The sequence below is a fragment of the Coloeus monedula genome (genome assembly GCF_965178545.1).
Source record: "Coloeus monedula genome assembly, chromosome: 6".
In the NCBI taxonomy this organism is placed as follows: Eukaryota; Metazoa; Chordata; class Aves; order Passeriformes; family Corvidae; genus Coloeus; species Coloeus monedula.
The window spans coordinates 5,134,371-5,149,419 of record NC_138786.1 but is presented as its reverse complement, the minus strand read 5'-3'; the positions used below and the strand labels follow the sequence as shown (position 1 = coordinate 5,149,419).

The following is a 15,049-nucleotide window of genomic DNA, read 5'->3' as shown; positions in this document are numbered from 1 at the left end:
TTATACCACCTTCAGAACTCTCCTCCTCCCCCCACCTTCCTCCCTTCTCCCACTGACAATGTAAAAAGACAACCCAATAACCTTGTTTAGTCCATTTAGAAAGAGAAGTCTCTTCTTGCTCATGCTATGAAAACATTATCACAACGAGACAGCCGCCCACTTCCAAATATTGTTCAGTCCATTTAGGAAGAGGAGTCTCTCTGCTCACATGTGAGTCCCTTCCCCCGACTTGCAGCTTTTCCCGCAACTGCTTTCGAGGGTCCACTCTTGAAGTTTTTTGGGGTACAATTTTAAGGTTGAGCCATTCAGAAACAAAAAACAGAGGCCCTTCTCCTTCCCTGGGAGCAAAGGGTCTTCATCATCTTCATCGTTAGGACTATCTCTGGGAGCATCTCTAGGGACTGAGGTTTTCTCCTTTCCCATTTGGAGCAAAAGTCCTCATCTGGTTCATCTCTCCCTGTCCAAACTTCTCATGAAATTACAGCTGCATCAACATCTGCCTATCTCAGCACAGGTGCTTTTGCTTACAAGTTGAACACTCCACCCCCCATATCTTCATGAAATCACAACGGGATACTCTGATGTATCCTAGCTTCACAACAGAATTTCAGCTTTAAGCATCTCCTCTCTCTCTTCCCTCAGGTTTTCAGCTCTTCACAGCAATAAAAAGGGTTAATCTCACCTCGGCCTTGCAGCTTTGCAGCTGGAATGTTGAATTTTTCTTATCACAGTGGAGAGGGGGGAGAGCCGAGCCGCTCCGGCTGCCCACGGCAAGGCAGTGGGGGGGTGGGTTCCACGGCTGGAACAGGTCCATGGCTCCAGGATGGCCGTGGCCCGGCCCGGCCTGGCCCAAGCAGGGCCTGGCCGGGCCCGCTGGCCCCCACACGGGGCCCGCAGCCACCTGTCCCAGCGTCAGAAATGAGAGAGAGCTTGGAGGGGGAGTTTGCCTATTCTTAAATGTGGATCACAGAGGTGGTCACAACTTTAAGTGGCTTAGAGAATTGTCCATATTCAAACTGGCCAACTGATAGGTTCTATCAGTTCCCAGAGGAAACTGTAAGCACCCCTTAGCAAGGACATCCCTTCCAGGACTATGCTTGCTAACCTATGACAATCTATTTGAACTATGTGACCTATTTTATTTCAACTATGAATTGAACATTTTTTCATGGTTCAAGTTAAACTGTAAATAGTGACCTGCTTGGTTTTGTTTCTCCTGTTCTCCATCATTTCTGAAAACTTTGTATTACTTAGTAATTCAATTGAATATAAGTGATGTGAGAAAGGTTTCAAAACTGGTGTCTGAAGTTTTAATTTTCCTTTACAGAGAAATTATTTTGCTTTGTTTCCTGTCACCACGCCCCTGAAGAGTTTCAATATGTCTTGCAGACAATTTCATGCTCTCAGGATAGTTTCAGTGCATGCTCTTCCTTTCTTCCTTTTTTGTCCTTTTGAATCTTAAGAGTTGCAGGAAATATTGAAAATTATGCTTAAAACAAGCAACAATTCAGTGGAAGGAAATTCACTGCTTATATAAAGCGATAGCAGAGTGCCTTCCCCATACAGCAGTCCATTTTGAGTGTAAGGAGAGAAAGGCGTGAAGAGGAACATGTTTTGCCAGCTTGCAGCTTGGGAGGTCCCAGCAGAGAGAGGCTGTGGACAGATGAGGTAAGCTAAAGCAGTTCATAAACATGTCAACTCACAGCCTCAGTCTTCCCCAGAATCCACAAGAGTCAAAGCAATATGAGTTCTCAAAATGCTTTTTTCCCCCTGCTGAAAATGCAGTATATAAAGTAGTTAGCAGTTTGCAGAAAAACCTCTTGGTTTTTCATTGTTGTCCTGAATTTTCAAATGTGACTTATTTGATATTTTATCTCAAATATATTAATGTTTTAATTTTTTTTTTTTTTTTTTTAATCTTTCAGGTCTTGCAAAATGTCTCAGCAGAGAAAGAGAATGTTCATGTGGCCTTGAAAAAGGAAGAAAATCAAAGCACCCAGGAGTGTGATTCTCAAGATGTAAGATTAGCTCACCTGAAAAACAGGATCTAATCTAGGCTGTATGAAAACATGAATACTTTAGGTGCCTATCAATGGGACTTTTCCTATTCAAGATGGTACACATATTTTATAAGCTAGCTATATTCTGTATTAAAGTGCTGAGGAGCAAATGCTCTTTGCTGTCAATCTGTGCATATATGTTACCTAGGTTTCTTTTAAAAGCTGCTTAATAGAACTGGTAGGGCTGTTGGCAGGAAGAGCAGTGGTGGAAAGTGTCTCATTTGATGTTTAACCATTCCAAGAATTCATTTGTTCCTGGTTGAAGTGTTGCCTGCATTACAGTGAGATGCAAAAACTTTGTTTACATATCTTCATATTTATTACTAATTTATTTATTTCTAATAATCAGGGACAGCCTTCACAGATGCTTCATTTAATAAAGCAAAACCTTTGGGGAGGTGTAAGAGATGACAGCTGAAATAGTTGAAAGGATGTGATACCATTCACTGACACTCTAGAAAAGCTCCAAGCTGTGTTTTTCTTATGACAGCTCTGACAGAAAGCTAAATCTGGTGCTTTTACTGAGACAGTACATACAGTCAAACAGCATGGTATGAGCTCTTAGCAGAAATCTCAAATGTATGTATTGTGGCTGTAATTATAAAGACACAAATAGAACAGGAAAAAAGAGGAAAATTGAGCGAGACAGATTTTGTTGAGAGAGTCTGCTCTGACTGTTGAGGATTTTCTGCTCAATAGTCCAAAAAGTATAGTGCTACTTTGACTAATTTGCAGGTGAAATATATATATTGAATATTTAACATATATTGAATATATTGTTGTATCTTGAGACTTAACAAAATCCTGTGGAGGTAACTGGGTAGCTTGCTGTTAGTGATCATAGCAGTGTGAAGAAAATTATGGGGAAAAAAATCTTAGATAATTCAGTATACAACAGATAACTAAAAAAATTATATAGTATCCATTTATTACAAATATGTTACAAGTTTATTTAAGATCCCTCCCTTCTGCCCCATCCTCTAGAGAACAAGGAGAAATTGCATATCTGTAAGAGTGAATAATTTGCCATTGCACATTTCTTAATGTCTAGAAGTAAAGGAAACTTCATTTTGTTAGTAAAAATTGAAGGAGGAGAAGGAAAACATGTAAAATTATGAAGTTGGAATTAACTCCATTTATATTATGACTAGAGGTTAGTTATCCCTTGGAAAAGTTATAGAAGGTTTGATGAAACGTAGAATACTTTTGGTAGAGAGTGAAATAATTTAGGCTAAATATTTGTATAAAGAGTTTCAAAAAGCTCTTTTTTACAGAAGTGAATACATTAAAAGAGAAAGAAAGAAAATAACTGTTAACATATTTCAAAAATCGAAAGAGTATTTAATTTCTGTATCAAGTACTGTGATGAAAGACACCTAAAAGATTAACTTTTTCATAAAACCAAGGTTTTCGTTATTTAGAAGAGACGGTGGTTGTTTTTTTGTGCTTCTACCAACTAGTATTTCTAGCCATTTAATTAGTTAGCAGGGTATGCTGCTTTGTATGAGAAATTGGTCACTGCGGTGGTGCATCCCCTCTCCCACCCAGGGAAAGTAGATTACTGCAACTGAAGTCAGAAGTTTTCATGAGTTGAACTGTTTTTCAAGATTCAAGCTAAATTAAAACCTAACTCTATTCCCTGCATTTCTCTAAGTAACATTGTAATTCAAATAAAAGAAATTAGTCTATATGTCTATATTATCTATTATAGCCTGATTGTTAAACTATAATGGAATTAAGTTTTATATCATTTAATCTCTCAATTATCATATTTTAAGACCAATTCTATATTTATGGGACTCACATTTCCTTTAAATTTTAAATCTTTATGGTTTGCTAACTCTGTATTTGCCAAAACCTCCTGCATGGAGGAAAAAAAGCAGTAAAATAAATGAAAGCATACCTTAGGGGTATTCAAATTAACTATGCCTTGCTAGATAATGTTCCTTCTTGTAAAATTAAGCAGGCAGTGGTTTTCCCAGTTTTATCTTTCTTCTAAACATGTTGCTGTTACAAATTAATTTTTCTACTGAAAAATGAGCATTATTTAATAGTTGTAGTTCCATCCCGTTCACATTAAAAAAAAATCTATCTAGGACTCACACTAATGCACAAAACACTGTGCTTATGGTGTCTGTTGAAGGAATGTCTTTGACAGCAAAGTTAAAAAAATTTTGTGAGGACAACCATATCTCCAAGCAAGGAAGGCATAAATAGTGCTGTGTTTATCCAAATCAGAATTTTTTTGTGTAATTAAAAAATTTACAAGTACAGGGAGGCATGTTCTCCCTGTATGCATGAGACTTTTATATATTTTTTTTTTTTTAATATATTTTTTTAAATATTTTTTTCATATTTATATAAAAATTCAAGGCCATCATGGGAGAATAAAACATTGGTTTGTCAGAATATCCTGATAATGAAAATGAGAAAATGTTCTTGTAAATTGAAGGATTGATTAAAAGAAAGCAATGAAATTTTCAAAGAAAACTAAAGGATTAAATATGTTTTTCATAACAGTTCTAACTATTCTACAAGTCTAAGGTCCATCCTTGTACCCTTTTCTGCTGTGGATTGCTCACAGTGGTGACTATAGTAATTTCCCTGGTTGTTGTTTAAGTTAAAACTATTTTCTTTGTCTTACATACATTGTCCATCTGAACATAGGCTAACCTGAACATAAAAATAGTGCAGGTGATGACATTGGGCTAGCAACCTCTTCATCATCGTCATCATCATCATTATTATTATCTCACATTAACAGAGAGAGAGAGAGAGAGAGAGAAGGAAGAATTTAAATTATTAGCTTTGAGAACTGAACTAAAAATGTCTCTTTCCACAATTAACCTTCATATATTGGCATTAGAGATACCACCTTAAGTTCTGAAAGAACTGGAAGGAATTTATTTTCCCAAAGGATCATATTACTGCAGTAATACAAAGCTGCAATTTGTACCTGTGAACACTACCATTTTGAGAAAATTCAACACTTGGGAAGAGTTTTTATTGTATTTGTATCATTAGTTGGCTGTGTGTATTTTTTTCTGAAGTTTTTACAGCTGCTTAACCCTCAATGAAGGAAGATTAAGGTTGGATGGCTAAGAACATATGGCAGGTTCTAATGCAGCATTTTTTAAGAAAAATTAATGAAGATGTACTTAAAACTCTGTTGCTTAGAAACCTAATATTTCAGCAATCCTTTCTCAGAACTTTACAAAGATCCTTTTATTGTGTCTCTTATAAAAAAAATGTTATTTATATTTTGAAAGAATTAGGGTAGTAAAGACTAACTAGAGAAGAACATGCAATCTTACAGCTACTAAGGCAAAAAATAAAGCAAAATGGTTAGTTGCTGTTTCCAGCCGGTGTTTTTAAGTCTTTATGGCTAAGCATCTCTGTCTTGAATTTGTGATCTTTCTGCAATTTTGCATTTATGGGGTCTATGCCTGTTCACGGTAATTAATGTAGTTTACATTAGAACAAATACAGATGAAGATTTATTGACAAATGGGATACAGACTAGAAAATTTGGAAATTAGACACTGCTGATATTTATCTGTAATGCAGTTTGACATGGGACCAGTAATAGCCAGAAGTAGGTAATACATAATCTGAAATTGATCAAAACAAAAAAAAATATTAATTTCAATATTCTTGTAAAATTTCCATTATTTAGATTACTTGTACTTGTTCTGGTTTGGCCAAATTTAGAAATATATCCTCTGAGAGAAGGCAGGTTACAACCATCCCTCCCCCACCAGGTTTGGGAAAAAATAAATTTTCCTCGAAGGAAAGTGAAAGAGATAAAAACTATTTATTTAACAAACACACAGGAAAAGGATAATGATGCTAAATAATAAAACCTCTCACTCTGCTGAGAGAAACCTGGGAAAATTTCATAGTCCTTTCGTAGATCTCTCTCTCTCTCTCCCTCCTTGGAGCTGGGATGGGGTGGTGGGCCCACCTCCAGGGCCAAGGCCTCAGTGGAAATTCCTCCTGATGTATTCTGATGTTGAAACAATCCAGCAGAGAAAAAAAGGGAAAAAAAAACAAGTCCCAGGAAAACAAAAGTTCAACTCTCCATCTCTCTCTGGAGAATGAAAAACGAGCTGAAAAACTGGCCAAAAGCTAGCAGGGTGCTTTCCCCACTCTCGCCCTTCTGCCACAGCTGAACACAGAGCCGTCTCTATCTCTGTGTGACCTTGAAAACATGCAAACAAACTGCTTAGAAAGTTCCCTCGGTTTTGTCTCTCCCCCCTCTCAGGCTTAGTTTAAAGGCACAGAAAGGCACAAAATTAATTTCTGGGCATGGGGCAGCAATAGGGGATACACATCACAAAGTCACCCCAAGACAGTACTTTATTAGATGCATCTTGTCAATACTACTTTTTCTTAGCCTTATCCAGAGATGTTTTCCTATGTCTGGCTCCTGAAAGTCTCTGTGCAGAACCAGAGTTCTGCAGAGCTCTTTCCCCTATATTCCTTCCCTTTTCTGTCTTCCCAAAAGCTTTTGGGATTTTGGCTTTTACAGCAGAATTTACTTTATTCCCTTTTCATATCAAATAATTCTTATGCATGTAACATATCATTTAAAACCACCTATTTGGTATTGCTAAAACATCAAAGAATTTATAAAATTATTCTTTCTTCTCTGTTGTCATCTTAGATTTTTTGCTCTTTGTCTTTGTAGAATCTTCTCTGATAAATAAAAGTGATAGTGCTTTTATTTACTGCCTTAATTTCCTGCAGTAAACAAACACTACATGTTCATTAATCATTCAGTGACAAAGGACATTGAGTAATGGAGCCAAAATTGTACACATTTCTAAGCAACCACAGCATTTTGCTTCATTTTTTAAAATCAGTTTCAGTTGCAGAGCTTTGATCACATTGTACTTTCTGATTGTTTTCCAAAGGGAGTAATAAGAGAAAAAAGTAACCATTGCTATAACAAAATTTCAAACTAATAAAATCCTTAAAGTTAATTTGATTCCATAAAGGAGAACTATGAAGGTCATAAGAAGGTACATCATCTGAGTTTAACCATCCCCTTAGTACACCGTGATCTAAAACAGGAGAAGGAAAAACTGCAGAGGTGTCTGCTGAAAAGGCATATGCACATTTCACATACTTCTTGTTCTATTATCTTTCTTGTAAACAGTGAGGGTTAAAACAGCTTCCAATACAGATCTCTAACAAATTCATGAGCAAATCTGATAAAATATGTCTTTGAATAAACTGTGAACCTAACTTGGTTAATGACAACTAAGATAACTAGTTTGTCAGCTGACCTAACCACACCATCCTTTTCTCCTGCATCTGGTTTATTTTCTTCAGAACTAACTCAGTGCTTTCTCCCCCATCACACTCTACAGACATCCTCCGTATCTACTTTTTTTGCCCTCTGAAGCCAAAAGCAGTAGTGATGAGAAGGATCACTGAAACTCCAATGTTTGGTCAACTAAATCTGTATGATGCTCTGGCAGCAGCAGAATTATTTTCTAACTGCAAAAGCTGTTATAATATTACTTATTTAATCTTGATTTCCTGTCCATTTGTGATTTGATTATTTGACCTTAAATTGTTATGATTTTTTGACCATAAAGCCAGTTCTTACTTGCTGAGTTGGTACAATGGAAAACTAGTTACATTGTTCAGCTCTTTGCAGATAAAGTTGTATAGTTTAGTAGCCAATGGGCATGCTGAGTTCTAACTGGCTTGTTGAAAATTCTTTTTAAATGATGATGCACACTTCATTTATCCACCTTTGTCATTTATACATCGAGCCGTGAACCCCTCCAGCTTTGCTGTGTTACTTACTAGCAGAATTGAATACCATAACTTCTCAAATTTTGTCTGCGTTACTGATTGAGATGCATATTTTATAACCAGAACACACACAGATACTTTGTTAATTGGACTCCATGACAAAAGCAACACAGCATTTCAAGGCATATCCCCCATCTCAATTTTTCTGTCATGTAAAATTTCTCACTTACTGTTCTTGTTTTTTTCATTTTACAAAATGTATTGTTTAAAGCAAAATGCACTTTTATGAAAATTTGATTTTACAAACAAATAGATCATCAATGTGTTTCCTAAACTTTATTTAGACCAAGTAACAAGTGTTCAACATAACTTAAATTGTTCTGTTTCTCTGCCATATAGAAGAAAATAATAATAAAAATTCTGTTGTGCTTAGTCATAAAAATTAAAAACGTTGGTCAAACTAAATTTTAAGGACATGTTAAGAAACTGTGCAATTTGGAAAGAGTTAGTAACAGTGAAAACAGGGAAATTGTCTGTCCAACTATCAAACACACTTAAATAAAAGATTTTTTTCTTGTAATCTCTCTTTGGAAAAGGTTTTGCTTTCATACTTAGAATTCTCAGTGCTCTGTTTTAGGGCTTTTAATGTTGAGTCTTCAAATGTTAGTTCTTTCTTGATGTTTTATGATAAAAATACTGTATATGTAATTTATTGAATATATTTGTCTTACAAATATGCCCTTTATTGCCAATTATAGGGCAGATGTTCCAGACATACCACTCAGAAAACTTAATGGTGAAGTAATAATTCCTCAACATAAAAGTATAGAGATTATTCTGTGAAACTGATTTGTTCATGGGTGAAATTTGGAGATCTGTCACTAATGGTTAAATACAACTTCTAAAATTATTATATTTTTTTATTAAAGTGAACTAAGGAAGGGGTAGGAAAGAGAGGAGGCAGGGCTCTAAGCATCAGAGAAATCTCCTTCTGTCTTACTTCACTTCTCTGAGTCATAAAACTACTTCAGGGACTAGTCATCATTTACTGTGTATGTGGACAAAGACTGGCTATGATGGCAAGTGTTGAAGGTTTGTTTCCCGAATCTAGATAAAAGCAGATTGCTTGCCTGGGGACATGCAAATGAAACGAGGATCAGATATAACTGATTGAGAAGTCTCTAGGAACTGAGGAAAATATCTCCAGCAGAATCACTCTTCATCTCTGATGAGCCTATAAATGTGACCGTTTCAGTTAAAGCTTTGAGAAATGTTAAGCTTATCTTAGGATGAGGAAAGCAATGAAATGTTCAAAATGCACCTTCTAACCTGGTGAAGTTTTTGACCAATGATCAGAGCAAATACTAACTGAGTCTCCAAACATTAGGAGCTGTGCTTCTGAATGAGATCAGGACTTCTGCCATCCCTGTTCCCCTTGAAACAGCCAATCTCAGGCTCCTTAAAAAAGGAGGCAGAAGAAAACACAAAATAGTTAGGGATAAAAGACCTGTTTTTTTCTAAATGCCAATGGCAGGAAATAAACTTCCGGAGTTAAGTTAGATTTTGAGAATATTATTAGCTTTTTTCTTTTGTTGTGCTGTCAGTTGCATAAATACAGGAGAGTATTTTTTAATAATCTTGCATGAAAAGTTCATTAGAAGACAGCCTTTCACCATGCTAACAATAGATTGCACTTTTTAAATTGTTGTGATATTTTAGTCATTCAGTATTTTTCAGCTCAATCAAAGCATGGTGTGTTGAATTGTCTTACTTTATAGCTTTCAAGGTATTTGGTCTTGCCCACCTATGCTGTGTTTTCTCCCTTTTGATCTGCAGTCCTTATCCACCTGTCAGTTCAGGCACAAACAAGAAAATAGCCAACATTATTTGGTTGTATTAGTATGTTGACCCTGCATTCACATACTGCCTTTCTGTATTCCTGGAAAGCCATTAGCTTATGTACAAAGGGTCATCACCTGGCTATGCTGCCATCATTTAGCTCTTGGTGTTGGAGATTTTTCTTCCTAAAAAAATTTTTAGTATGTAGCTTAAGAGCCTGCTTAAACTTCTCTGGAAGCACTAAGAAAGAAGAGGGGCACACAAAAAAATCATTTCTTATTTATTCCAAACTCATTACATCTGCGTTGAAATATGAGACTGCTTTGCTTCCAGAGATACCTGTGTCTTGTTCAAAGTCTTCAGATGGTGAGAGAAAGGTAGTGCCTCTTCCCTGCCCTCCCTGGAAGCCAGCACAGATTTAAAACTTAGCTATGACTAATATTAGAGATCATGTGTAAACAGAACTCTTACAGCTTTCTGCCCAACAGCAGGGGAAATAGTCCATATTGTGAAATGTCATGTTACATTTGGTATGAAAACTAGAACATCCTTAAAGTATTCCTGACAATATTTTAAATTACAACCCGCTCTGTTATGTTGGTACAAGAGGATTCAATGGAGTTGTATTAAGCTAACAGGACTGACTTGAGACCAGGCAGGATTTTTTACTTTCTAAATATTTTCCTCAAAGATGCTTTTACTCTTTTGTTAGCATTTTGTTAGCATTTTATTAACATTTCAGTAATAATCTTAAAAAAAAAAATGTTCACTCTGGAAGAAAAGCAATTGATCCTTCTCTGATAGAAATGGAGAAAGCTGTTTTTTGCCCAGTTGTGTGTCTCTCTGTTTAAGCATACGTTGAGGGGCATTTTTTACTGTTCAGTAAAAGTGCAAGGTACAGGAATGCCTGGTCTTGTCGGGGAACAGAGTTCCTCCCTGACATATGTCCCTGAAATACTGAAATCTTGATTCAAAGCTTGGCACGATCCCACTATCTCTTCCCGCAGGTACTTCTAAAATCTCATTTCCATAAAATAAAAAAACACTCTGACAACATTTCAACATCTTTATTTTCCAAAAGCAATTATTTTTGCTTTTTGATAGTTTCTACTGTGTCAAGCTCTCATTCTGTCCTTAGTAATTAGTGTACCTCTAATGGGAGGGAATCTGACAGACAGAAGGAGTCACACAGACAAACATACAAAACAATCCATTACTTGTCATAGAGGGAACTAGCAACAATAACGAAAGTTTAATATTTTACTTTCTTTGTCTGTCACCTAAGGTTGTGAAAGGTATTCTAGTTTTGGGTTTAAATTTCTCCATTGGTCTTCAGCTGAGGGACAGGAAGATATATGTATTGTGTGTGTTTGTATATTTATGTGTTTATATATGCACATATAGGTGGATACATAAATAGATACATATATAAGCATGTAAATACACACATAGGTGGGTATATATATGTGTGTTTATATATATGCCTGAGGTTGTATGTGGATGAGATGCAGTTTGGGTTCTGTTAAACCCAGTTTACAGATACAGCAGGAGATTATACTAATACTCATCTGATTCAGTTTAGGAACCAAACTGATAAAAAGCCACAACCAGCATGTGTGTGTGTATATATATGTATGTATATATGTGTGTGTGTGTGTATGTGTATGTGTGTATACACCTCATCCATAGGAACTGGTTATGATCTTGCCTATTGAACTGTTGTTGACTGATGGCATACTGAAAGTCATTGCTGTTGTTCAATCTGTAATTTATTTGTTAATGATGTACAATGTTTCACAGTGACAATGAATAATTAATTAATATTTTATGCTTTAACAACATAAAGGTATAGGAGTTGCTTTCTTTAGAAGAAGTCCCTACTATCTTTCTCCAGCAGTGATCCATATGGTGTGCTACTAAAAAGAAAAGAACTCTGAGTGAACAAATGTGAAATACTACAGACACAAGTCTTTATTGCTCTTTTCCTATCAAGGTGGACTTTGTTATCTGGTCTATGAAAAGAATATGCAAAACTACTCACTTATAAAGAATTGTGTTTATCATTTTCTTTTATCTTCTCTAAGGCAGACCTGGTTATTTTTTTTCTTCCTTTGCATATGTCTTAAGAAGTTGACCTATAGTTTTTTTATGTCAATTAATAGTTTTTGCTTCCTATCTCCTATAAATTATGTTGGTGAAATAGGTTACCTATTTCATTTTTTAATATGTACAGTCAGAGCAAATTCTGGATATGTAAATGATCTTATATTTAATTAGCATTATTTCTGTCCTCTTCATTACAGTTTGCAATACTGTTCATTGTTTGACCTATAGTATCTTTTGTCCTCAAGCTGCTCACCTAGAAATCATCAAAACCCTCATTTTTTCTGAACATGATTCAGCTTGAAATATTTTTTTAAATCTAAATTAATAGTAAATAATTTAAATGGATGTTTTGGCAGGACCACACTTAAAAGGTTTTGAAGTATTAGAAGTCTACTAAAAATTGTACTCTGTCATCTGACTTTTTAGTCTTTATCTAAAACAGAAACCACATGTTTTTTGTTTGATGTTTTGTTTGATTTTTTTGTCATAGAAGGAATAGGTGCTTTCTCAATAGACTTTATTTTAATCAATACTGCCTTGATTATTCCCTATATTAATCCAACTTTTATTTGCTATTATCTAGTGGGAAAATATGAAAAAGAGTTCCCCACATCAAATCCATCTGCATCATCTCAGAGGTTCACTTCAGTACCTTAAACATTACTAAACCCCCCCACTGTTGTGTTGGAAAGAGTCTTGATGACTTAAAACTTTAAAAAAACCCAGTCATTTTCACTCAGTTTAAATGTATCCATTTTAATAGCAAAACAAATAGAGAAATTCCAATGTGAACTCATTTTAGAGTAATGACCAAGTATTATCAATACTTTACTGTATTTCATGTTTAAACTTCTTTTCCTATGGCATCATTAATCCTACTGCTGAAGGGACTTTAATTTAAGTACAGTAGAATTTTTGGTGTTGAGTAAATCTCTGGTTTGATATCAGGAGATCTCCTTGGTTCAAAAATGTACTTTGTAATTAATTTTATTTATGTTGTGCAACTCTATTTTCCCAGATATTAAAAGGCATATTGGCAAAGAATGTAACATTATTCCTTGAATAAAATGACAGCAATTAACGTAACAAGATTTTGTACCTTGAGAGTCATCTGACTTCCCCATTCAGTGACTTTATATTCCCATTCAGGGATTATTATACCTAAGAGATTTAAGAGTTTACACAAGAGAATAATAATAGAAAAGTTCTAACTGTAATGCTGATTTTCAACTGTTCGTTACTATTTTCTCCCCCATAAAAGACACTTGTAATTACTTTTCTGTTTCCTAGGACTACTTGTAGGAGTAAACTTCGCTATTGATGATGAGATTTAAACATGAGGAAAAAAAAGCTGGATAAGCATTAAATTTTTAAAGTTGCTGCCCCAAGACCATATTGTTAAAGTCTATTACAGGGATGATGGCAGTCTGGACTAAGCTTAGCTATGAAAAATTTGTTCCATTTCATCAACTAGGCTTAAAAGAAGAACCAGTGATTTTTTTTCTTTCTTTCTTTCTTTAGGAAAACTATGACTGTTTTAGGAAAAAATATGAAGTAGTTACCTCTGACATTTGTATTGACAGGTTGCCAAGACATGTTTGGGGAATCATATTGATTCAACATCTCGTTTGAAGGCAGCAGAAACAGATACAAGCTTTCAGGTATTCTCTTTCAGAGTAATTGTTGGGGTTTTACTAAAAGGTCTTGTGAAACATGCAATTACTTGAAGTATACTTACACATTCTTCACCAAGTTCTGTCTCAAAACAGAAGACTACTTAGTTCAGACTGACTGCATCTGATAGCAGCGCATCTGTTCAAAATGCTTTCTAGCTGGTAACAATTTGAAAACTATTGAATATTTGAAGAACTAGTAGTCAAATTACTTAGTGGTCAAATGACTTAATTTGATAGTGTGATGTCTATAGCCCTGGAAGCAGGAGCAGGAAGAGATTTCCAAAATAATTATATATATAAAACTGTTATAATATATATATCATATGCAATTATATGAAGCTGTATGCAGCATCAAACTTGTATGGTTTTGCAATGTAGAGATTGTTCAATATGCTTCCTTTAATAGAGAGCAGAACCCTTTCCTAGGCGAATATTATATTCTGCTGCAGTAGTTTATGACTGGTACATCAGTTTTATAGAAATACAGCTCTATGTGCACTATTGCCATGGATTTTTAACATACTTTTTTTATTTTTGCTTATGTATATATCTACTCTATACACAATGTTTACACAGATGCTGTTTTCACCTCTACAGAAGTTGCACAGCCCTCCATGGACTAAACCTGAAGATAAAAAATCACCTGAAAAGAATAAGAAAAAATATGAAGAATCAGTTAGTACACAAGAAAAAAGACTCTAAATGCTACTAATCTACATTGAAAAATGTCAATCACTTGCTTCCATCCTCATATTCTGTTAGCAAAAAGGCATGAAATGTTCCAGGTTTCTAAAGCATGCATTTTTCACTATTTTATGAATGTTTGTAAATTAGTATAGAATAGACCAATTAGTACCTTTCAGCAATAATCCAAAATGGATGTTTGAAGAAATGCTTTGTAATGCAGTCCAGTTTTTGAATTCTTGTTCTATCTTATCAGTAATTGTATACTCTAAATTACCTTCTTCATAAACAAGAGTCATTCTCAAGTATTTTCTCAGTCTGTTCTGTTTCATGTAATGTTATGGCAGATTAAGGGGCGGTCTGTGTGTGGGGAGGAAATAGCTATGTAACCATATTTGAAGTACAATTCCTAAGTGCAACTGTCAAAAGGGAGCTGTGAGTGGGGGTCCATAATTCCATTTCAAATCTGCTTACACAATAAAAGATGTTTATTTTGGTGGGGGGTTTTTTCTCACTGCTATCTTAACTAGTCCATTTTTGAACACTGAAGAGCTAACAGAACTGGGAGTTTAAGGGATGGTGATAGAGAGGATCATTACTTTGGGGATTCAAGCAAAAATTTTTGCAGTTGGTACTGAGTTACAGTTTCATAGCTTGCTTGGATGGCAGCCATGGGAAGTCAGTTTCATCCCTTATATTTGTGCTGATCTCAAAAGGATAAATTATACTTTAAAGGGTAAAGCCCTATTTTGTCTACTACAGTTGGCCTTTGATCACTCCAGCAGAGAGGAGCATATTGACTGGAGTAAGTTCGGCCACTAGTGGATTCTTTCAGTTTCTCCTTGGTCACATACTCTATGACAAGAAAGCAGAAAGAAAGGGAGGAGAAGGAAGAGATAATGGTTTTGCTTGTTT

General features: G+C 35.3%; 1 protein-coding gene across 1 annotated transcript in view; it reads left to right on the top strand.

Annotated features, from left to right (window-relative positions):
• LUZP2 (leucine zipper protein 2) overlaps positions 1–14,152 on the top strand; it is a gene marked incomplete at both ends in the record, with an annotated part of 210,928 nt that extends 196,776 nt beyond the window's left edge. The window contains 3 exons of the mRNA XM_082284266.1: positions 1,932–2,018; positions 13,358–13,435; positions 14,048–14,152. Coding sequence (XP_082140392.1) covers positions 1,932–2,018; positions 13,358–13,435; positions 14,048–14,152 — 270 coding nt within the window. The remainder of the gene's footprint in view (positions 1–1,931; positions 2,019–13,357; positions 13,436–14,047) is intronic.
• Positions 14,153–15,049: the final 897 nt, after the last annotated feature.